Source organism: Haliotis rufescens, unplaced genomic scaffold, assembly GCF_023055435.1.
Source record: "Haliotis rufescens isolate VD_foot unplaced genomic scaffold, xgHalRufe1.0.p SCAF_2, whole genome shotgun sequence".
In the NCBI taxonomy this organism is placed as follows: Eukaryota; Metazoa; Mollusca; class Gastropoda; order Lepetellida; family Haliotidae; genus Haliotis; species Haliotis rufescens.
In genome coordinates, this window is record NW_025963890.1 from 69,212,053 (window position 1) to 69,237,103 (window position 25,051).

Consider the following 25,051-nt stretch of genomic DNA (forward strand, 5'->3'; position numbering starts at 1 on the left):
CTTTCATTTTCCTTCTGTTCCAAACTTTCACTTTGCCTTCGGAGAATTAAGAATTTGATTTAAAATTTTCTCTTTTGGTGTCTTATATTTTGTTTTTATTTTTTTCCCTATTTATTTTTTTTCACATTGATTGCCCTGTGTCACGTAATTTCAAGCAAAGTTTTATCCAGGATATATCTGTCCTTGTTTCATTAAGATTTATTTGGAACCGGGTTTTCTTTTGATGATTTTGTTTGTTACCCTTTTGTGGTTCATTGTCTTTGGAAACTGTATGGAATTCCTCCAGTGTTCGAGCAGCAGCACACATGCAACAGTTAATGTCATGCAAAGAACAGTCCGCATTAAGAGAAACTGAAATAATGTTATTTAATTTATCAAGTTGATTCTGTGGGGAACAAATGGTTTAATTGTTCAATTGGCCTCCGTTTCTCAGTCGGCAAATCACGGATTCGATTATTGAATGACATACCAAAAATAAAAAAGGGATCATCAGAGAGATCATTGGCAGAAGAGGGGTCGGAATCGGGAGAAAACTACAAATCTTCGAGGCCAACATAAGGGATAAACCCATGTGTTGGTCATCAGTGACAACTGCATCAGGTAACCTGCGATTTCGGTTCTGGTACTGTTGGGAACTGAGGGGTCATGCAAAGGCGCCTGGCGAGAGTTTGGCAGTTAGCTCACCAGGTGCACGGCGCATATACATCTTTAGTCGCCGGAGCTGGTCACGCATATTTTGCTCTGTCAGGTACGAATACATTGGCATGGCTTTGTCCCAATGCTGCTTCAGTAATTTCCAATTTAGTCGAGGTATATCTGGCCATTCTGTTGCTTTCACACACTCAAGAAGTATGGATTTGTGTTGGTGCTTCCCCGATATTCTTGGATGGGTTCACACGGAGAGGCGTACATCATCAGGCTATTATAAGTAGTAGTAGTAGTAGTAGTAGTAGTAGTAGCAGTCTCTGTTCAGTGTTTATTTATGCTTAGTTACTTATTCAGCCCAGATAAACATTTCAGAATAATGTGCATTTCACTTGCCACCTGACGGGAATGACACCGGTCAATGAGCAGAAAAGAAATGAAGCAGCGGTAAAATCGTTTAAAAACGTCACACAAATCCAGATCTGTTACCATGACAACAATGTATTTGTGACGTCACATTCGCGTCAATGTAACATATTGGGGCCTAACATTCTAAACAGGGAAAGGTTAGTAAATCTTGGACTGCGAAAGGACATCTTAATAGTCACAGAAACGCGAAGCCCACTGCAAATAATTTTACATACACTTATTTCCAAATGTACCAGGTGGACAGAAAGCAGACAGTTTGGCCTCTAAATGATTTGAGTCACACAAACGATCCATGCCATCAAGGAACGATGACACGCAATCAAACAAGTCAGTGGGCCTGACCACCCGATCCATTTAGTTACCTCTGATGACACACGCGCACGCGCACGCACACGCACACACACACGCGCGCGCGCGCGCGCGCGCATTACATGGTTGAGATAAACGATATAATGAGTTAGAGAAGCACAACGTTATGACTATGGACTCAAAAGTGTGTGATGCAGCTAAATGCAGCCAGCAGGTGTTCCAAGGAAAACAGGGGCGGTCGGGTAGCCTCGTGGTTAAAGCGTTCGCTCATCACGCCGAAAACCCGGGGTCGATTCCCGACATAGGAACAAGCCCGTCAGTGTCCACCCACCGTGATATTGCTGGAATATTGCTAAAAGCGGCGTAACACCATACTCACTCACTCACTCACTCCAAGGAAAACACAATTGACACTGTTTGCTGCCGTTTTTTATTATGGCGATGTTTCACATGCTGCAGAAGCTGCTGTTGCTGATGGTATACCTGATGAGTCTGAAGGTGATGGGTATGATGACGGTGGGGGTAATTGTTAAGATACGAGTGAGTGAGTGAGTGAGTTGGGTTTAACGCCGCTTTTAACAGTATTCCAGTTACATCGCGGCGTGTCAGCTTAATGTGGGAGGAAAGCCCCAAGTGATGCAGGTCTCAGACGTTTACCACTTCGGTGAAACCCACGAGCACGGGTATGGTGCTGACAAACCTAGAAACATAATCGGGGCGAACCGGGATTCGAACCCACAATCATAGGTTTCTGGCGTGTCCAAAGGACGCAACTCTGCACAGCGAATCGCGGCGCTTTAGACGACTGGGCCACCCGTGCCCCCGTTAAGATACGAATGAAGTTTCCCTTGTCATGTCTGATATGATGGAATGAGTTCTGTCATGTGTATTCTTAGGTTCTTCTGCAGAAGCAATGGTTGAAGATTCATCCGGTGGACAATCCTCTTGTGATTGAGATACGTCACTGTCTATTGGCACCTGTCTGTATATTGACACACCGCTGTCTGAGGAGCAGGACCAACCATCTTCCTCATCTGGGGAATCAACATGTCCACATGGAAGGATATGATCTCCCTGGAGATGCCCGGAGATCTGTCTGACCTTGTCTGAACAATCATGGGATACGGAGGACGACGATGTCTTTTGTCCAGTTGCAACCCCAGTTCGAGTACATAGGTAACCACCCTGTATTTGAGATGTGCCACTGGCTTTAGTAACCTGCTTGTAGTTTGGCACAACACTGTCTGTCAAGCAGAACCATGCCTCGCTGCTCTCATCACCTAGTTCATCCTGCATCAAGAGTACTGGTGGGAGCAGCTGGTCCTCAAGGAGAGGTTCAGTCTGCCCGTCTTCTTCTTGAACTCCCCCAGTCACCCCAGATTCATTCGCTTCCAGTTCATCGTTGGTGGTAAACACAATTTGTAAAGTCTCCTTAAGTCCTTGGTCCTTGCCGCTGGTATCATCCTTATCTATCTTCGTATATGGCTCCTAAGATGAACACAATGTAACGTATTTAGCATATGTGTATTAGTAAATCAACGACCTCCCCTGAAGCTGACTCACCTTGCATGCATCAATGATGGCATTGTTGTCTTCAACGCTACAGAGTTAACTAAAACACAAACGTCCTGCCCTCAGACACACTCGCCACAGACTTATAGCTCCATCTAACTATGTGATACTTTTACATTTCTACTCAATTTAGGATTTGTATTGGGCTATAGATTCATACTGGTTCTTGTCCAACCATGGTATCGTCAACTACGACACTCTGGAAAACTACATCACCTCGCATCCGTTCACAATATCCATGCTGGGATGTACGTTAATGGCGATCTTAAACCGTATTTCACCACAAGATATATAATTATTGTTTGCTCTGTCAGGAGAAGCGGAAAAGTGTCTTACAAGATCCTCCATCCTTCATGTTAATCGAACACTTTTGTGTGTGTCTAAAACCTCAAGCCCTCATTTACAGTATTTCCATTTTATCACATGAAATGGTCAGTCCCTAAAACCTGCACAGACCGACACCGTGGTCGATTTTGTGGGAAGGGTCTTAGCATACTCACGTCTTTATCGCTGATAGACGGCATCAGCTGTGGCAGTGTGATCTTGAATCGTTCACACAGAACATCCCTCTTGACAACACTGTAACATTAGAACAAGTACAGGTGAACAGAGATTTGTCATAATTACATGATTACCGACATTCAGTCAGTCAGTCGATACAATTGCTACAATCAGCAAAGGGAGACACCCAAGAGCGATCCGGACTAACGTTTACACCAGTTGAAATGAATGCGACGTGTTCGACGGGACAATTCTCTGTCTATCTTCCTTTTACATACATGTGTTTGTGATAGAGTAAAATGCGAACTTTCCCATGACAAATCGCAATATTGACAAGCGGTCGCTTACATACAGTTGACGCGGTTAACCGGAACTCCTTCAACGTAAACATCGTTTAAGAGATGAAGCATATTGTTCCGGGTGAATCCTTATCCGCCAACTGTATATTTTGTCAATTGTTTTGTAGCAACAATACTTGAAACATAGTCAATGTTAATTGCAACTGAGGACCCGTGAAGATCCGGGATAGAATAGGTCTTCAGCAACCCATGCTTGCCGTAAAAAGCTACTATGCTTGTCGTAAGAGGTGACTAACGGGATCGGGTGGTCAGGCTCGTTGACTTGGTTGGTGCATGTCATCGTATCCCAATTGCGTGGATCGATGCTCAAGATGCCAATCAATAGATTGTCTGGTCAGGACTGGATTATTTACAGACCGTCGTCATATAGCTGGAATATTGCGGCGTTAAACAACAAACAAAAACACACACAAAATTGCAACAGAGTCATTTGCATTTACCATGGAATCATCCAACAGTCTGTTTATAATACAGAAGCCCTCCAATAGTTTCCGACTTATGTTCACCCTCAAATAGTTTGATGGTCCTCCAATAGTTTGATGGTCCTCCAATAGTTTTGAATGTCACTCATACATGTTTAGGGGCGGTCGGTGGTTAAAGCGTTCGCCCGTCACGCCGAAGACCCGGTTTCGATTACCGACATGAGTACAATGTGTGAAGCCCATTTCTGGTGTTCCCCGCCGTGATATTGCTTGAATACTGCTAAAAGCGGCGTAAAGCCAGACTCACTCACTCATACATGTTTATGATCTCTTGGAATAGTTCCCAGAAACTCATCCGTTCACGCGCCGGTAAACGAAAACATATACCAGCTGAAAAAAGATCCAGTGCATCACTGACAGTCATGGGAAATGATAAATATACGCAAACAAAGGACATCTTGCACCATAACAATATGTGTTGATGTCCATGAAACATGAATTCATCATGACAGAGTCAACACATACCCTCTGTTCACGTCATCTCAAATCTTATTATAATCAGATCCTAGATCTCGCTGCCGCTAAACAAAGATCTGAGGACCGACCTTTCGCGAACTCTGACCGACCAATGGAATTACTGACAAGAAGTCGACATCAGCCAATCAGAAGGCAGCTTTCTCGTGCTTTACGGCACTAATTTCAAATTGGCGACTACGCTTCGAAACATATTTTGACAAATTCTCGTTTAAAAATTTGAAACCTGAACAAAAGAACATTCTCGAATGGCTAATATATGGTCTAGATTGTATAGATTCAGTCGTTAAGCCCGTAACTATCGTTAGGAATACCCATTTTTAAAGTTTTCGAGGTTGCATGATTAGAAATCACATTCAGACTGTCACTTTCATGATCTGGTAAGCGACGCTCTGATTGGTCGGATGAAAGGTCGTTCCGACGTGACCCCTAATGGGATGTCCTCAGATCTTTGTTTAGCGGTAGCGAGAACTAAGATCTGATTTTAATGAGATTGTGTCATCTCAGGCTGGAAGTGGCGTAGGGTCATTTGTCGAGTCACAAGTAAGTTTCGGGTTTGATCACCATTGGCAGTGATGGTAACGTGACAACGGCGCCTTACTGACGACACAAAGGCTTTTGATGAAGGCTTTTTGTATGCCATTCCAGATCTGGACAAAGGCCTGTCGCACCTGGTTCAACGTCATCTGTTGGAAGTCGGCGTAAACGACCTTTCATTTCATCTTACCCATGTTCGATGGAAGACAGATCTGGCGAAACGGCAGCCTAAGGGAGTGTGGGGATCTCGTGCCATAAAGTCTATGACCACACGTGCGACGTCAGGGCGTACATCGTCCTGCTGTGACGTGATGTGACGTCCATTGGTCTGAAGGTACGGGTGGACGGATAACTTCGTCACGGTACCGTACACCTGTCATCAATGATCACTGGGGGGGGGGGGGGGGGGGGGGCTCTTTTCATACCTCCCCACAACATTACGCTCATACCACCAATGGAGAACGTTGGACATACGGAGCAGCGTAACGTTCCTTCCAACGTCGATAAACACGCTGACGGCAATCAGTGTTGTCAAGATGAAACCTGAACTCATGTGTGACAAGGACTAACCCCCAGCTTCCTAACCTGAACCTCATATGTTGTCTTGACCATGCCAGGCGTGGCAGAAAAACTGGACGAACAGCTAGACATCGTGGTCGAATGGAATGCTCTCGTAATCAGTTCCTCGCAGTCCTTGCTCTAATCGGATGTAGGGCAAGGATGCTGCAGGAAGATGCAGTCTGAAACAGACTTCGCAGGTGAACCAGACGGATATGATTATCTTGTCGACGTGACGTTACTCATGAACGTCCAGAACGTCGTCCGTCCTGGTGTTGCCATTCACTTGGTACCGACCCAAGAGTGACTGTATGGTGTTGAACCCTAAAACACCTGTGCAATTCAAGCTTTAGGCATTTCAATTGCATGCAGACGTTTCTCTTTAGATAGTCGTGGCATAACCTTTACGAGGTTTGGCCGTCAACAAAGTTTCATTTCACAGTAAAACACTTCAACGATTTACTCTCTGTTTGAATTGACTTGGTGCATTGTGAATGTGTGATGATTTTTTACTCATGGGATTTTATGCATGCAATTACCGGTTACACGTGCAATTTCAGGGTTATCATGGGTAATCTTGACAAAGTGTTTGTACAAGTCATTATCATGCATGATTCTGAAAAACCCATAGAAATTCTACTTTAATTTATATTTTATGTGTTTTTGAAAATATCTCCGCCAATATAAATCATAGTCTTAATCGTACTCTGCCATGCCGACCACTTCCCAAAATTGATGTCCAAAAAAGCTCTGTACGATACGATAAGACTTCAAATAATTTTGCACGGACTCTGGCGCGGTCACGCATAGAGTTGCTATCGGTTTTCGGTGACGAGAACGCCCTCCAATATCGTGTATTAAGGCAGGATATTGATTTGAGTTGGATATGGCCTGAAAGTCATGATTGGTTTTTCAAGTGGGGCTCGTTCTTGAACTGACGGCCTCGAAAGAGCCCCATGTTCAAACTAATCGTGACTTTTAGGACCATATCCTGCACGTATAAAAGCTGATTGGGAGTAATATAACTTCATAGGAACACGTTCTTACGGTCATTTTCCCAGGAATGGTTATCAGTTAAAATGTCTAGTAATCAGTATGCTCTTTACACAAGTTTGGTAATATGTGCCTCCTCTTTAGAGATTCATGGTATTGAAATGGAACTAATTTATTCTGACTTAAATACGAATATACACGTCTAGGTTCCCTGTTGTCATAGGCTGTTGTGTATCTAGATTTGTAAGCAATACGCAAAGCCATATAATCCATACGATCATAATTTAAAATTCATTTTAAGGTTTCAAAACATTCATACTACTTGAACATACGTACATAACTGTCACGGCAGCACAAACAGCTGCAACCACCACAATGCATATGATGAGGACGGTAATTACAGGCCAATCATTCCTCATGGAAGAGACGGATGGACGATTTTCGAAATCTGTACATAAATGTAAAATATGTTATGTTTTCATACATTTAATTCATATATAGATAAATATAAACACATTAAACTTAAAAAACATTCAAATGTAAAATAAGTTATGTTTTCATACATTTAATTCATATATAGATAAATATAAACACATTAAACTTAAAAACGTTCAGCAATAAATAGTATTATTAAAACAGTTAACTCATATGCACATACACGTAATTCCTGGTAAGCTTAAGGGATTCTGGGCTTCAATACATATTTACTTGTGCAAGGTGTGACAATGAAGACAATGTCAATTTGTAGCCACTATCTTCTAGAATCACTTATTTTGTTAAAGTATTTTTAACAGAAATACTGGGATTAGATATTGACCCCAGCGGATTTGTCTTCACTATATTGCAGCCGTTTTCAACCTGTTTACAGAAACTACGTCTCCATCCTCGATTATCCAGGATATATTATCTCCATTCTATTTCGTTAATTACCCTGGACCCAGTCCCATCCAGGCTTCGTACTGGAAGTAACGTCATCACCTCAATCGCTCCTCCATCTCAAAGAATTCTATGCGTTCATGGGCGTGATTTGATTGAACGTCTATTTTTAGCACAGTGTCATTCGAATCGGCTCAAAACGAATGCTTGTGAATAAAAGCAGGATAATTTAGAGTGAGTGAATAAGTGAGTGAGTATGGTTTTACGCCGCGTTTAGCACTATTCCAGCAATATCACGGTGGGGGGAACCAGAAATGGGCCTCACACATTGTACCCATGTCGGGAATCGAACCAGGGTCTTTGGCGTGACGAGCGAACGCTTTAACCACTAGGCTACCCGACCGCCCCTGGATAATTTAGAAATGGATTGGGATATAATACACTGTATAATCGAGGATGCTGGATTATTCCTCAATGTTTCGTTCAGGTGCCTTACATGTACTTTGTAGTGCCTTACTTTGTAGTGGAGTATTCCACATCATTGGGGAGCTGTCGTTGTCAACGTGGACAGAGACGGCGTACTGCCATTCACATCCTAGGCAAGCTAATGTAGGTGGCTCGTGGTCTTCTAGAGGTAAGGCTCTGTCGTGACCAGGGACCCGTGTCGTGTTCACCTCAGACTGAGCAATATAAAGGTTGAAAACATAAAACACACATCAGTGACTTGCGAAGATCCCAGTGTGAATTCAAACTGTACTGTTCCTAGTGAAACCGGATTAACATATTAGTATTAGTAAGAGTACTGAGTAAAATAGGTATTCATCTGTCGTGACAGATGGTTTTGTGCATATTTATGGATTTAACTATTTGTAAAGTAATATAGTTATTATGTAAAGTCTTGAAGTTCATTCGTGAAGACAAAAGGTTCAAAGGTGAAGTCAGAAGGTTCATAGTGAGTGAGTGAGTATGGTTTTACGCCGCTTTTAGCAATATCCCAGCAATATCACGGCGGGGGACACCAGAAATGGGCTTCACCCATGTCGGGAATCGAACCCGGGTCTTCAGCGTGACTAGCGAACGCTTTAACCACTAGTCTACCCGACCGCCCCTCAGTAGGTTCATAGGTGACGTCATACAGTTCATAAGTAAAGACATAAAGTTCATCTGTAGAGTTCATATTGTTCAAGTTATATAGTTTCTTTTATCGTCAACTAGTTCCTACATGCTTTTAAAGACATATAGCCATCGACAGAATAACGTTACTGTGACTACGCAATCTCCGAATTGTCAAACCGCCTCCGTGGTCTAGTGGTGGGCGTCCGCCCGGAGAGCGGAAGGTCGGGGGTTCGATTTTTACCCTGACTGGCACTCAACATTAACGGGCAAAAACAAGGACTGGTCGGCACGGAGTCAGTATACTGTGTCTAAGTTGGGTATTCATGTTAAACTGCGGCATGGTATTTCAGTAGGCTAGAACTATAAAATAGGCATTAGTCCTGACAAGTACAAGCAGATACACACACACACACACACACACACACACACACACACACACACGTGCGTGCACGTCGCCAGATAACTGCAACAAGACGTTGAACTCCATTTCACCTCACCTAATTGTCAAGTGAATGATTGAGTGAGTGAGGTAGTTTGTTTTTACGATGCTTTGTGCATTATTTCACTTATATCACGGTGCGTCAGTGTAACGTGGAGGAAAGCCCGACGTGATGTTGGTCTTAAACGTTTACTACTTTGGGGAAACCCACGAGAACGGATATGTTGTTGACAAACCAACAAACACAATCAGGGCGAATCTGGATTCGAACCAACAATCTGGTGACGCAACTCTCCACAACGAAATGCGGCGCCGTAGACAACTGTACCACGTAGACGACTCATTTTTGTCCACAAAGAGATTTTATGCATTCTGAGGGACGAATGGGCGGATACAAAAATGGTTTATTTTTCTGGACGATAATTAATGGCGAGAAATGAGAAACACACGAAACCAGAAGGTGTTAGGCAAAGTGGTCGAGAAGACCATTTAGAATGACGCTTGTCTATTTCTTACCCTGCATTTCACAAGCTGTGGCAGCGTGTCATTTTGGCTCCCGAAACACCGAAACACAGTGAAAAAGTCCGGCTGTTTGCCCCCGTCTTTGCGGTAGACCCACTCCAGCAGGCCTTCAGCCCTGTCTACCCTGTCAATGTACTGGACGTCTGGAATTAAGTCAAATAAAAATATATGTACACCATTTGCATTATTATTTCTGTGTGTTAAATATTATTTTTAATGTTCGTGTAGGGGTTGGTTTTTTGTTTTTCGCTGCATTAATCGAATCTTACCGGAATCGCCGAGATTGAGTCATGACCATTGTGTATTTAAAAAAAAATAACCTGGATCAATGGACGTTGTCAATGTAACCCTTCTTTCTTGATTCAAGCGTAATTTTTGTTTGACGCTTAACTGAGCACTAATACAGCTGTATGACGACAGCCTGTATATAATGGAGTCCGGACCAGACAAGCCTGTTATAACATATACCATAATCAGGCCTAACCTACGATCAGTGGATCCTGTCAAGGGCAAGGTAGGCAACTCTGCACAGAGAATTGAAGCGCATCAGACGAGTGGGACGTCAATGCCCCTTCAATCTACTTAAAAAAATGTCATAATATTTCTCACCCAAATCACGTCTGTATACATGGAGTTGAGACGGATGAGCAGACCAGCCATTTCGAGTGGCGGCATTCACAAGTACGGTCAGGTTGCTATGTCCGGTGATGTTGACGGTGGTCGAGTGGTCAGTGGTGTAAAGTGGATGTGACAGACAACAGCTGGCCTGGACGGAGTAGTTGACAATCACCCCTCTGCTAGCATCCCGTGGAACTGACTGTGGACACAATCATCTATGGTACACATATATGAAGCATGCAGAACATTCAACGCGTCTTAACACAAATCGCACGATAGGCACGGTTGACCGAATTAATTAACAATAGCAAATATAGTCAACACCAGAGAACAACAAGCCTCGACTTTCCGCCGAAACAGTAAGTTGAGGTTAACGTTGCCTTTAACAGTATTCCAGATAAATCACGGGGTGTCAGCTTAATGTGGGGGGAAAGCCCGAAGAGATGCAGGTCTGAGACATCCGCCGAAACCGATTCCATTGGCGTAAAAGGCAAACAGCGGTGCAAATTAAGTGAATCGATCACTAAAAATCAGTGATGACACCAGGGTCCACTTGCACAAAGCGATCTTAGCGCTAAGACTATTGGAAGCCTATGTTAAAGTATGGGAGTTACGATCATCTTAGCGCTAAGATCGCTTTGTGCAAGTGGCATGGGCCCAGGTGTACGCGAAAAGGGTCAGCATGTCCTGCCCTACCTGTAGCACCCGCCACGCACACATTTGCATAAAACAGTACTATTTGGTCGCACAGCAGTATACATCATTCCTATGCATAATTCAAATGTAATTGGGGCTGAAATTTGCTCTAAGTGAAATAGGAGACGCTTAATGATGCAATTTGAATACAGCTGAAAAGGGCGGCCATTTTGAAATCCAAGATGGTCGCAAATTGGACCACAAACCTGAAGAAAAACATTTTGCCTGATACCAAGATGTTAATTAGAGCAGTAGGGTGAAATGTTACCATGGTCTAACTATTGTTCCGGAGTAATACGTAACGAAACTGTATCGTTAACCTGTTTGCATAGTAGATGAAATATGTAATCAGTTTGGAATGATAGTCATGACGATAAAGTACAACCGGAACTGGAAATGTGATTCTTCCATTACAAATGTTGGCAAATCCTCCGGTACGTTTTGTTTTTATTTCACAGTTAGATGTAACCTCCTCCCCGTCTCCAAAGAATTAAATTACTTACACTCCAGTAGACCTCCAGCACTCCCGGCGCCACTCTGCTATATGCACTCTCTGGTATCACTGGGCCTGACGCCGGGACTATAAAACATATATGATCGTCTCTGTTCACCGTAATACGTTTCAAGATTAGGCATGCAACATATTAAGGCATAATTAATGAAGGTGTATTGACAAGCTTTATATTTGTTTGTAACGATTCGGGAGTAGAACTGCTCAAAAATAACCTATGCGTGTCTTAAAGGGATCAGGCCAACGTGCAGGTTCAGCGACTTAGAAGATTGTTTTTTCCCCCATGGGTTTGCTCATGATATCAACCACTGGCTTGTCGGGCTTCGACTCGATTATCTTTTGTTTGTTTGTTGGTTAACGCCGCACTAACAATATTCCAGCTATATGACGGCAGTCTGTAAATAATCGAGTCTGGACCAGACAATCCAGTGCTTGACATCATGAGCACCCACGCAATTGGGATACGATGACATGCATCAACCAAGTCAGCAAGCCTAACCACCCGATCCCGTTAGTCGCCTAGTTTCCGGCAAGCATGGGTTTCCGAATACCTGTTCTACCCCAGATCTTCACGGTTCGACTCGATTATCTCATAGGCCATCGTTCTATCATTCCAGCATTAGCACGACTGGAACCAAACTAGAGATTAATTTCAGTCATTTCACTTCAGTTGACAATTACAAAGGCCGTCTGTTATATAGACGTACACGACACCCACCATTCTATTCGACCGAGTTTCCTGATCACAAATGGTGACATCGGCTCAGTCTGTCTATTGTAACAACAGACATGATTTCGTCATGAACGATGGATGACGTCAGCATGTGAAAAAAACTTATAATCCTCTAGGAGAGTTACTACAAATAATTTCACCGGTATTTATTTGTTCCACTATGGGTTATATATAGAGGATTCATCACGAGTGTTTTTTAATATGGGAAATATCAACCGAGTCTTAGTTAATCGGTATTTGCCGAGCCTTTGGCGAGGCAAATACCGATTAACGGGACGATGTTGATATTTCCCATATTAAAAAACACGAGTGATGAATTCTATTTATCATTTTCACATTTTTGCTTCCCAATTAAGGAATAATTGCATTAAACATTAACATCAGCAACTTGTCGAAATCTTACGTATAGATCGTGCGTAGTGATACATGTTTTCCATAGCCGTGTAAACCAAAATAAACAACCTCCTAACTCCTTTATGGCATATTCCTTCGCTGAGAAAAAAAGTTCCTCGGATTATTTTAAACACAATACTTGAACAGACTTTTGCAGAATAATTGAAATAATGTCTCCAACATCAAATGTATCCATGTTGTTTGTAAACACCTACTCACGTGCACCGGCGAAAAAAGTCCCACTTCCGGTTATCTAATTTGCATATCTAATTTGCATACTTATGTCATTGGGGTATGACATACATGTTTTTATGTCATAAGCTTATGTCATGGATAAATGCTTTAGTTAAATGATAAATAGAAATACTGACCGTCTTCGAGTGTTGCATTTGTTGCATTCTGTGGAGGGCCGCGGAAGCCCTTTCTGTGAGGTCGTGACCTGACTGTCACGGTGTAGTTTGTCCAGGGCTGCAGGTCAGTTAGAACCGAATCAACATCTTCATCCTTGGTCTTAATTTTCTTGACCTGTGTCTAAATTCATTCATGTCATACTTGGGTGAGTGAGAGAGTTAGGATTTTACATCACATCGGCAATATTGCAGTAATATCGCGACTGTCATACTTGGATGTAGAGGGTATTCGTACCATACCTTTATGTGAAGGGTATTTGGGTCATTCCTGTGTGTAAAGGGAATTCATGTCATACCTGTATGTAAAGAGAATTCGTGTCTGCCTGTATGTAAAGGGGATTCATGTCTGCCTGTTTGTAAAGGGAATTCATGTCATACCTGTATGTAAAGAGAATTCGTGTCTTCCTGTATGTAAAGAGAATTCGTGTCTGCCTGTATGTAAAGGGGATTCATGTCTGCCTGTTTGTAAAGGGAATTCATGTCATACCTGTATGTAAAGAGAATTCATGTCATACCTGTATGTAAAGAGAATTCGTGTCTGCCTGTATGTAAAGGGGATTCATGTCTGCCTGTTTGTAAAGGGAATTCATGTCATACCTGTATGTAAAGAGAATTCGTGTCTGCCTGTATGTAAAGAGAATTCGTGTCTTCCTGTATGTAAAGAGAATTCGTGTCTGCCTGTGTGTAAAGAGAATTCGTGTCTGCCTGTTTGTAAAGGGAATTCATGTCATACCTGTATGTAAAGGGAATTCGTGTCTGCCTGTATGTAAAGGGAATTCATGTCATACCTGTATGTAAAGGGAATTCGTGTCTGCCTGTGTGTAAAGGGAATTCATGTCATACCTGTATGTAAAGGGAATTCGTGTCTGCCTGTGTGTAAAGGGAATTCGTGTCTGCCTGTATGTAAAGGGAATTCATATCATACCTGTATGTAAAGAGAATTCGTGTCTGCCTGTATGTAAAGGGAATTCGTGTCTGCCTGTATGTAAAGGGAATTCGTGTCCGCCTGTATGTAAAGGGAATTCGTGTCAAACCTGTATGTAAAGAGAATTCATGTCATAACTTTATGTAAAGGGCATTCATGTTTGTATTTTATGTTATACCTAAATGTGCAAAGGAATTTATGTTATACCTTTATGTAATAGGAATTCATGTTATACTTGTATGCAAAATGTATTAATGTCGGAACTGCATGTAGGGGGAATTCATGCCATTCCCGTATGTAAAGAGTATATGCATCAGCTCTGATCACGGGCATGTAGACTAAAAATACATGAAAAAAATCTCTTTTATCAAATGAAATAGGGGGCACGGGTGGCCCAGTCGTCTAAGGCGCCGCGATTCGCTGTGCAGAGTCGCGTCCCTTGGGCACGCCAGAAACCTATGATTGTGGGTTCGAATCCCGGTTCGCCCCGATTATGTTTCTAGGTTTGTCAGCACCATACCCGTGCTCGTGGGTTTCACCGAAGTGGTAAACGTCTGAGACCTGCATCACTTCGGGCTTTCCTCCCACATTAAGCTGACACGCCGTGATATAACTGGAATACTGTTAAAAGCGGCGTTAAACCCAACTCACTCACTCACTCAAATGAAATATGAATAAGTATATACTCACATGTTTCGTCAGGTAAGTCACTGAATATGTATACCGCCGTCCTAAAGAACGTAATCTGTCGTCAGGTTTCTTCCACGACACCCGTAACGCGGTGCTGTTGATGGCCGTCACCCGCAGGGCTGTGACTGGACCAGGCTGTACTACAAACACACAGCAAATAGGAGAAAGAGTCCTGATAATTTGAACATAGTTTAGACAATGACACAGATTGTGACACCTGGTGTCACACAAAATCTGGGGTCACACATAAAATGTCACACATCTATTGTCACACCACATTTGCTGTCACCCAGCATCTAATGTCACGCCACATTTGATATCACACAGCATCTAATGTTACACATCTAATGTCACACCACATTTGATGTCAATCAATCTTTATTCATGGTACTTATGAGGACAAAGGCCTAAAGTACATTGTCTGGGGCGTGTTACAAATTCAAACATTGTCTTAGTTTCATAGTATGATAAATGAACATTGATAAATTTCTGATATTTTCTGTACAACCACAAGTCATTAATTTACAAAATTTGTTACCGTTTGGGTTGCGCTAGAAATAGTTACTTAGATATTTTGCTCTTAAATCTTTATACACTGGACATACACATACAAAGTGATATTCATCTTCAATACAATCAGTTGTATAAATCCTACAAAGTCTATGTTGTCTTGCAATACCTTCATATCTGTCTGTCAATAAATAGATCATGTGAGCCACAACGAAATCGAGAAAGAGCTGTTCTAAACTTATGTAAATTTACACTCAGTAGATAAGGTTCTAGTATAATAGTAGTCTTAAATGTAGTGTAGTAATTTGCTTTTCTAGAACTGGACAAAGAACCATGCCATTTTTGGGTGTACATATCTTTTAAGGTCTGTGTCAAACGGGAGAAGAAATGCTATGGCATATCTACATGTTGCTGTAACCAAATATAACCATATCCACATTCGTATAACATGTTTTTAACTTTTGTTGCCCAATTTTGTTTCCCATGGCTGTCGTAGAGAAGCATCGTATTATAACATTTTCTGGGGTATCTTGAAGATGGCATATTTAATAGCTTGACCCATTATTTAATAACCTTTAAATAACTATATACATGGGAAACCGTCCGCATTCACCATATACCTTTGCGTTTTCTGTGCTAGATTTTACACCCTAGAACTTTTTACATGCATATAAATGTATTTTCTCAATAACATCCAAATGTTCTAGGCCCCACATTTCTGATCCATACAATAGAATCGGGCTTATTTTTGTATCAAATATTTTAAAATAAACTTCATATGTAATATTGTCCAGAACTCTAAGAATTTTTAATATGCCCACACACATTTTCTGGGCTTGCAATGAAATGTTATGTGCATTCCTTGACCAAGTTAATCTACTTATAAAACACTCGCCTAAGTATTTATAAAATGTAACAACTTCTGCATGCTTCCCTCTGTAAAGCCATTTTTCTTTTCTGGATATGTTACCACCATTTTCAAAAACTACAACTTTGGTTTTATCCATATTTACAGTTAGTTTTGACCCGTCACAATAACTCTAATAAATGTATTTGCTTTTGCAAGCCATGTATTGTGCTCGAGAACATGACTATATCGTCAGCGAAAAGAAGCAGAAATAATATAATAGTTTCGGGGTGTAGTTGTATTCCATCAGTGCAATTATTTTGGATTTGATATGCTAATTATTTATGAAAAAGGAAAATAAGAAGGAACTTAATTTACATCCTTTTGGACACCCATGCTACTTACAAAATTATCCGATATAGCGCCATTTTTCCGGACACACACCTTCACATTTTTATATAGAGAGCACAATCACTTTCCAATTTTGCTACTTATAGCCCATGTCTTTGAAAGAGTGACCACAAGTTATCCCTTTTCACAGAGTCAAAAGCTTTTGCAAAATCTACGAATACAGCATATAACTTCCCTCGTTTCACTGATAGATATCTCTGTATTATAGAATAAAAGCATTGTCAGTGGTGGAGTATCCCTTCCTAAAACCTGCTTGTGACTCACTTATTTTATCATGGGAATCCGCCCAGAAAACAAGTCCCTTATTTATAATTGAAGTAAATATTTTACTGAATGTACTTAGGAGAGTTATGCCACTATAATTATTAACATCGCTGGTTGCGAAGAGTGACAATAATGCCAACTGTCCAATTCTCTGGAAAATATGATCTCTCTAAAAGGATATTAAAAATAAGTTCCAAATATGGTATTAAAATATCTGAGGAATGTTTAAAAAAACCTGCTATCACATTTGAAGGAAGCATTGTTAGGTGTATTGCGTGGCATAGGGTCACTTACTAGAAGCGTACGTAAACTAGTCATGACAGGAAGGTGTGGTGACTCGGCTCGAGACGGTATGTCAAAGCTATGGCACATATCAAACAACTCGGACGAGGCAATAACATAATCGACCACACTCGCACCCTGTATTCCTATAAAAGTAAAATTCCCCACCCCGGCGTCTGACCTGCACCTTCCATTCATAATATGTATATTTAGTATACTGCATAAATCTAGTAAGCTCTTACCACAATTATTCAAAGATAAATCCACAGAAAATTTAATTTGATGTCAGACAGCATCTAATGTCACACATCCAATGTCACACAACATCTGTCACACAATATATGAAGGCACACAGCATCTAATGTCAGACAACATCTGATGTCACACAGCATCTGATGTCACACAACATCTAATGTCAGACATCTGATTTCACAGAGCATCTTATCTCACACCCCATATCAGTTCTTTCTCGTCCACTCTCGTACGTATTTCTGTATGAAAATTGCTTCTGTTGCCTGATAAATGAGCATCTGATACTCACAATAGTCTGTAGTTTTGATTTGTCTGCACATTGACTTTGACCCAGCATCCTTTCCCTCTTTCATGGTGATCTTCATCTTATGAAAGTTGTCACAAAACTTTAGGTCATCACAGTTGTATTCACATCTCCCAACAGCGGTGTTGCATCTCTTCCCAGTAATGGCATCCGGACATGTGTCATGTGTACTGTGAAGAACAAATTTGATCAGAGTACATCAACTATACATATAGTTTTCGTATGAACGGAGTGAGTTGTGAGTGAGTATGGTTTTACGCCGCTTTTAGCAATATTCCAGCAATATCACGACGCGAGACACCAGAAATGGACTTCACACATGGTACCCATGTCGAAAATTGAACCCGTGTCTTCGGCGTGACGAGCGAATGCTTTATACCCCCATTCCACAGAGAATTTTGCTCATCAGTCACTCATCGGAAGCAAAGTTTTTTACTTCCGGTAACCCACCGAAGAGGTAACCCTCCGATGAATCCGATTTGTGTTTGTCGACCATCAGGTGAGTGTTCGACGAGTCGGGCGTGATCCGATGAGGCGAAATCGTCCGATGAAGGAACTAAGCTCAGAGCTTAGTTCGCCATCGGACGCCATTTCCGGTCGCAAATCGAGTCGGTGTCGGATGAATGTCGAGTCAGTCCGATGTGTTACAGACTCGTGTTGTGCAACTATCGGACGTGTCTAGCCGATGTCTGACGGTAATCTGATGGGTGTCCGATAATTAACAGTCATCTGACGCTCATCTGATTGCAGTCTGCGGTCTGCCCGACGCGCCTGATAGCCGCCCATCACCAATTCGATTCTCATCGGAGGTTAACATGATATTTAGCACCGTCCGATTGCCATCCGTTGAGACATCCGAGGGTAATCGCTCATTAACTCAACTGCCATCCGACACATATCACATAGCAAGCGGTGACATCTGACGGACAACTGATTACGAAAGGAGGGTCAGCCGACACTCACTTCGCAGATTTTCATCGGACACTACAGCACCAAGATCCTGAAGATGGCTCCAAGAAAGAACAGAAATCTTGGAGGACAGAAGGCAAAGAAGAGACCTCCCAGCACTCCTCAACAATCTCAAGTGCCAGAAGACTCCTCTGTGCCTCCTCCTGAAGATACAGAGACGGAGGATAGACCATTCAGGCCCCAATCACTGCTCAGCCACTGCTCTCCCTGCATCTTGTTGCGTAGTTTGTTGCTGGAGCATAAAAACACAGCCCAGGGCTGCAGCGTTGCGAAGAAGTTGACCCATGTCTAGTACTGTCAGGAGGTGCAAGTCCGCTTTTATACTCGACTGTCGATTTTGGCGACAAATCCGACCAGTATTGGGTCAGTGTCTGATTACCCTACGAATAGTAACCGATGTGTCGGATCGGTGGCCTTCCGTTGGCGACAAACTGGGAAAAGACATGTAACAAACGTTATATTTGTGATAACACTTTCTGAGTAAAGTACAGATTCTCGTACTTTTGGGGGTTGATTCCCATCTTGGAATCGAAAATATAACATTATTTTGTTACATTTGACTACATTCTAAATGGCATTGTGTGTTCATAGCTTTCGACAGCGGGTGCCGTGCCAATTTACACTTGTCAGAGGGGTACACAAAGAACGTTGTGTGGACTACAAGCCTCGGTGGCTGAGTGGGTTAGTTCTCTGACATTGTGCGCTGGCGATTAGGTGCCTCATTCTGGCAGTGTGGGTTCGACCCGAAAACAAAAAAAAAGGTTCTAGAATCAGTACTTTACTATGAAAGTGTTATCCCAGGTATAGCATTTGTTACATTTTACTACTTTCTAAATGACACTGTGTGTGGCTAGACACCTGTAAATTGTCGGTCGGTTTGTCTGTCTACCACGCTCCATGTACATACACACTCCAGGCATCGTAGTAGGGCCAATGGCTTAAGTGTGACCAATAACATTGCGGACTGATGTCGCGCATATAACGCGTTGTGTAGATCACAGTTTGATTTCTCCAATATAGGGCCGTACAGTTAACATGGACTTCTTTGGCGACCACACTGATTCCGTGATTAAATAGGATTTAAACCATGGCTCCTTTGTCTTTGAGCTTGAACTAACTAACTGAATTGCACCTTGGCAATGACGGAACTTCTTTTTTTTCCCCTATCATTTGTCTTGATGATAGAACAATTTCATGAAAAACGTTTGTCGCCAGCGGGATTCGAACCCGCGAAGTCCGCACTGAAGGCTAAAGAATGCAGTCTTCTGTCACGTCGACGAGAAAGGGTATGAAATTAACAACTAAATATTTACTTACATCAGTACCAATTGTTTTTCCCTTTATGAACTGCGAAATTTTTATACAGTATATTACTCTATACAATCTAGTATTTGTACAGTACTTGTGATTTTGTAGCTTTTCGTTCAACGAAACGAACAGATAGAAACGAAATTAGGCCCATCAACATTGGCAAGTAACATTTAGTTGATTGATAAATGTACTCGAGTTGGTCCAAAATGAATGGTATACTTGCCCAGGGACATGCATTTCATAACCCAAATCGGCAAAGTGCAAGGTCCACGTGCGAAAGGCTCTTGGAACACATTTCACGTGCTTCATGCAGGACCGACTCACACAGTGTTCTCACATTTGAGCATAGGGTTCCTGAATATCTTTCAAAATCCCTTTAACAAAACAATGTTTTATAATCATTTTAGGTGCCATAAATGTTGGACATGGCTCAAGCATGTTAGACCACGAGGACCCAGTGTCTCATCGTTGAAATGGCTGCGCGCTTCGTGGTTTAATTAACCATTTCAACGATGAGACACTGGGTCCTCGTGGTCTAACCTATACATAATGTCAGCTGATAGACATCTTCCCGAGGCAAGAGAGTTAACTGACTATAAAAGTCCAGTTTGCACCCTTGCCGAACTAGGCATTTTGGCTGGACTAACGAGTCTATACACAGTCCAATCAAAATCGCGCACCGAAATCGAAATCCGGTTCGTAAACTGTCGTGCAGATTTCGGTATATTCAAGGATTTGCAAAACATGTGCACCGCCAACTCGTTCGGCAAGGGTGGTAAATGGACTGTTAAAGTCAAATAACTCTCTTGCCTCGGGAAGATGGCTGATAGATAAATGCAAGTGGACAATGTTCATGGCACAGCGATTCCATCGGCTGTGCGAGTGACCGACTGTAGGTCCGAGATTCACAGGGCAACTCTGACTGTTTGGTGCTCTTGCATTGGTTCTGGTCCTAACTACTGTGCGATTGAATGACAGTTAGTTGAAAAAAAGTGATTAAAGAATAGCGTTTCTGCTGTCATGTTTACACACAATAGCAGCAACACTTTCTTAATACGTTTGCAAAGAAATGTCAACAATTCTCATGTTTGGGCAAATATTCATGAGCAACCGGATGTTTTACCGGTTTTGGTTTGGTCTGTGAAAAGAACGGAACATAGTATTTATTTACACTTAAATGCGTTTTTAATGTGGATAATAAATATAACATCACACAGTCGTCAGACAATGGGTGTAGTATTCTCAATGTAACAATAAATACGACATTAACACTTCTGACTCTTAATCACCTGAACTGTGAACACGTGGTGCATGTCGCGTTGCTGCTGTCAATGCCGTCACGGAGGTCGTAGTTACAGATGAGAAGCCTCCCGGCATACAGGACGCAGGTCATGTTCTCCGGTTGTGTGGGGTCTGTTGAAGAAAGAAGGTAACACAATACGTTCATGTGGAACACTACAGGCCCCCCTCCCCCCTCTATATATAAATAAATAAATTTTCTCACTGCATCTATAAAATGGGGGCGAAGTAATGGCTGATGTGGGGTTACCAAGTGGTTAAAGCGTTTGCTCGTCACACCGAAGACCCGGGTTCGATTCCCCACATGGGTAAAATGTGTGAAGTCCATTTCTTGTGTCCCCACCCGTGATATTGCTGGTATATTGCTTAAATCGGCATAACACCATACTCACTCACTGACCTCATGCACCATAAAACCGACACGATCCAACATTTCCATTCCATCAAGATAACGACCGATCACATCGATCACACAGCTTCATCTGGGAAATTATATCTCTGTCACACCACTCTTATCGCACAGAATCTCTCTCGCTCATGACAGTATTTGAATGGATGGCTACTTTTAGCGTCGTGTCATTCGAGTCTCAAACAAAGCTGTGGCAGATACGGGTCCAGGGTATAAATAATGTGATGTAAATATAATAACCGGGACAATTAAGTGAGTGGGTATTGTTTTACGCCGCTTTTAGCAATATTCCACCAATATCACGGCTGGGGACACCAGAAATGGGCTTCACACATTGTACCCATGTCGGGAATCGAACCCGGGTCTTCTGCGTGACGAGCGAACGCTTTAACCACTAGGCTACCTGACCGCCCCTGTTTAATCTACGATGTATTAAGTGTTCCATGATCAAACGAAAAGGTAATTGGGGTCATTAGGACTTCATGTTAAATTATTAATAATATTTGTTTCATATGGACTATTAATGTTCCCATGAATACAAGATATATTTGATAATTTTGATTATTTTTTCTCTCAATTTTTTAAAGCCTATGGAGTCCATATTCAGCCCAAAGAGTGAGTGGGTGAGTTATGTTTAAAGCCGCTTTTAACAGTCATATCACGGCGTGTCAGCTTAATGTGGAAGGAAAGCCCCAAGTAATGCAGGTCTTAGACGTTTACCACTTCGGTGAAACCCACGAGCACGGGTATGGTGCTGACAAACCTAGAAACATAATCGGGGCGAACAGGGATTCGAACCCACAATCATAGGTTTCTGGCGTGCCCAAGGGACGCAACTCTCTACAGCGAATAGCGGCGCCTTAGACGTCTGGGCCACCCGTGCCCCTCATCCCAAAGACATACAGAGGCATATACCGCAATATGGGTGCGTGGGTTTGGCATAACGCCGCTTAGAACAGTACTTCAGTTATATCACATTGTGTTAAAAGGAAAACCAACAGAGATTCAGGTCTAGATGTTCACCACTTTGGTGAAAACCACGAACAAGGCGAGTTTCGGAAGTTTTCATTTGTTCTTGCACGCGTGTTGCCTAAGGGACGCAACTCTGCCCCCTTTATCGCCACATGATAAAACCTGTAGTCAGGTACAGTTACTGTTTCCTTTGAGTACATTTACTATCTTATTATCTAATTTGTATTCTTCTCTAACCACGCTTACCTCCGCCAGTCGTATCAGATAAAGTTGCCATGACAACTAAGATGGCTGAGAACAGCATTGTCAGGGAAACCATGGTCACCGTTCTCTTGATGTACCTACAACAAACATGTATGTATAGAGACCATCAGACTCAGTAACCGGGCACCCGTCGGCTAATAAAATGAGTAAGTGAGTTGGGTTTAACGTCGCATTGAACGGTATTCCAGTTATATCACGGCATGACAGTTTAATGTCGGAGGAAAGCCCGAAGTGATGCAGGTATCAGACATTTACCAAATTGTGAAACCCACGGGTATGGTGCTGATAATCCTACAAACATAATCGGGATTCGAACCCACGATCATAAGTTTCTGGCTTTCCTATGCGACACTGTCGCTCGGGGTTGGAAGACATACTACAAATATTATGAATATCCCGCTTCACTACATAACCAAAACATTGACATACTGGAGTGACATTATAAGCATAAATCACACATTCATTCCTTTACCAATGCCATTATTAGTATCTTGACATAAACATCAAAGTGTTATGAATAATATACTTTTTTTACATTTGTTTTTTTATGACAAAATGTTTTCAATATTAACAACTTACATTTATTTTATCAAAGAATATTAAATCATCTCAGGAACCTTGATTACATATATTTCATTTTCGTCCAAATGTAGGTATTAATTGACGTCTTCCGCCAGTCTGTCGGTTCTGTTATTGACAGGATACAGATGAGGTTATTTGAGTTAAATCAAGGCGTGTCAGCTGGGTGTGGGAGACGAGTGGGAAGTGATGCATGTCGTAGACGTTCACCACAATGGTGAAATCCACGAGCAAGGATATGGTGCTGACAAACCGAGAAACCTAGTCAGGTCGAACTATGATCATATGCACGCACGTGGACACTACGTGAACGACAAATGGCGGCATATCGTACAACTGGGGCTGTTTCCGAGAGAGAGGGAAAGAGAGAGAGGGAGAGACAGACAGAGAGACAGACAGACAGAGAGGGGGAGAGGGAGAGAGAGACAGAGAGAGGGAGAGAGATGCGTTCGTGAGAGAGAGAAAGGAATGGAAAAGGAAGGATAGAGAGAGTGTGTGTGGGAAGCGAGAGAGGTGGAGGAGATAAATATAATTGGTGTCACTGAGTTTATTTGTGGACCTCACACACTCGTTTCCCCGTAATGTCCTCACAGCAATAACTACCCTGTGTCAATCAGTTCGATATTTGCCTGAGCTTATCTTACCGTCATACTACAATAGTTCAGTCTAAGTGTAAACACGGACAACGAAACTAGTCAAGCGTTTACCACAGACCCTTGCCTTTTGCACTGAATTGTCACAGCGAAACGATATACCCAATTAACTCGATTTTGCGTGGCTATATCGCTATGACATCCCGTAATGTCCGAAACAAACTTTGACACTTCGATATTAATTTCTATTTGCTATACCTCTATTAAATTCTTGCAATTCCTTTGGTTAACTGACACTGACCTCGAATATTGACTCGTCACAGGATCAGTATTGACCTCACGTGACGAATACTGACTCGGTGCAAGAAAACAAGACGGCGTCTGGTACGTACATTTTACGGTTCGCTGCTTTCTGTAACGAAACAGAGGACGGTTTAAATACTTCATAAACGTTAAAGTGAATTTAGGTATAACAAAACGAATGATTACTCTTGACGACATACATATGCAAAAACAAGGACCATCGCTCACTATCGCGATATCAGAGTTATTCACGAGCTTCATAAAATGTGTATTACACAGGAGGTCCTGGCGGCGTACTCACATGAGTGCGGCGTTAATCAACAAAGAAACAAACAAACCTATTCAGGAAGCTGTCTTAGCGCTAAAATTGACGTAAAGGTGTCCATTCTCGAAGCTGTCTACAAAAATGAAGACACGATCGGACCTGTCTTAGGGCCAACGACAGATACAATGGCGGCCAAATGGCGGAATGTTGAAGAAAACGATTCGCCAGTATGGGTCTACTGTGTCATTTCTGACCACAAAACCGAGTGTTTTCCACTTTTATTTTCAAAACACGAACAACAAATCCCAACAAACACCGCTGAAACATTGTATTTACCAATTATGACATGCCCTATAATGAGTCGATGATAAATGATAGCTTAAAAATCATTTCATACAACATGCTACGTGAAACATCATACCTCTTTAG

General features: G+C 42.1%; 1 protein-coding gene across 1 annotated transcript in view; it reads right to left on the bottom strand.

The window, feature by feature from the left end:
- Positions 1-1,794: 1,794 nt before the first annotated feature.
- LOC124115365 overlaps positions 1,795-25,051 on the bottom strand; it is a 32,808-nt gene continuing 9,551 nt past the window's right edge. The window contains exons 2-15 of the mRNA XM_046476312.2: positions 24,447-24,466; positions 22,865-22,959; positions 21,228-21,351; positions 17,644-17,828; positions 14,789-14,928; positions 13,135-13,288; positions 11,630-11,706; positions 10,422-10,629; positions 9,807-9,955; positions 8,253-8,415; positions 7,196-7,307; positions 3,456-3,534; positions 2,214-2,871; positions 1,795-1,917 (exon numbers count right to left, since the gene is read on the bottom strand). Of these exons, the coding sequence (XP_046332268.2) occupies positions 1,913-1,917; positions 2,214-2,871; positions 3,456-3,534; positions 7,196-7,307; positions 8,253-8,415; positions 9,807-9,955; positions 10,422-10,629; positions 11,630-11,706; positions 13,135-13,288; positions 14,789-14,928; positions 17,644-17,828; positions 21,228-21,351; positions 22,865-22,959; positions 24,447-24,448 (2,151 nt within the window). The 5' untranslated portion in view covers positions 24,449-24,466 and the 3' untranslated portion in view covers positions 1,795-1,912. The remainder of the gene's footprint in view (positions 1,918-2,213; positions 2,872-3,455; positions 3,535-7,195; positions 7,308-8,252; positions 8,416-9,806; positions 9,956-10,421; positions 10,630-11,629; positions 11,707-13,134; positions 13,289-14,788; positions 14,929-17,643; positions 17,829-21,227; positions 21,352-22,864; positions 22,960-24,446; positions 24,467-25,051) is intronic.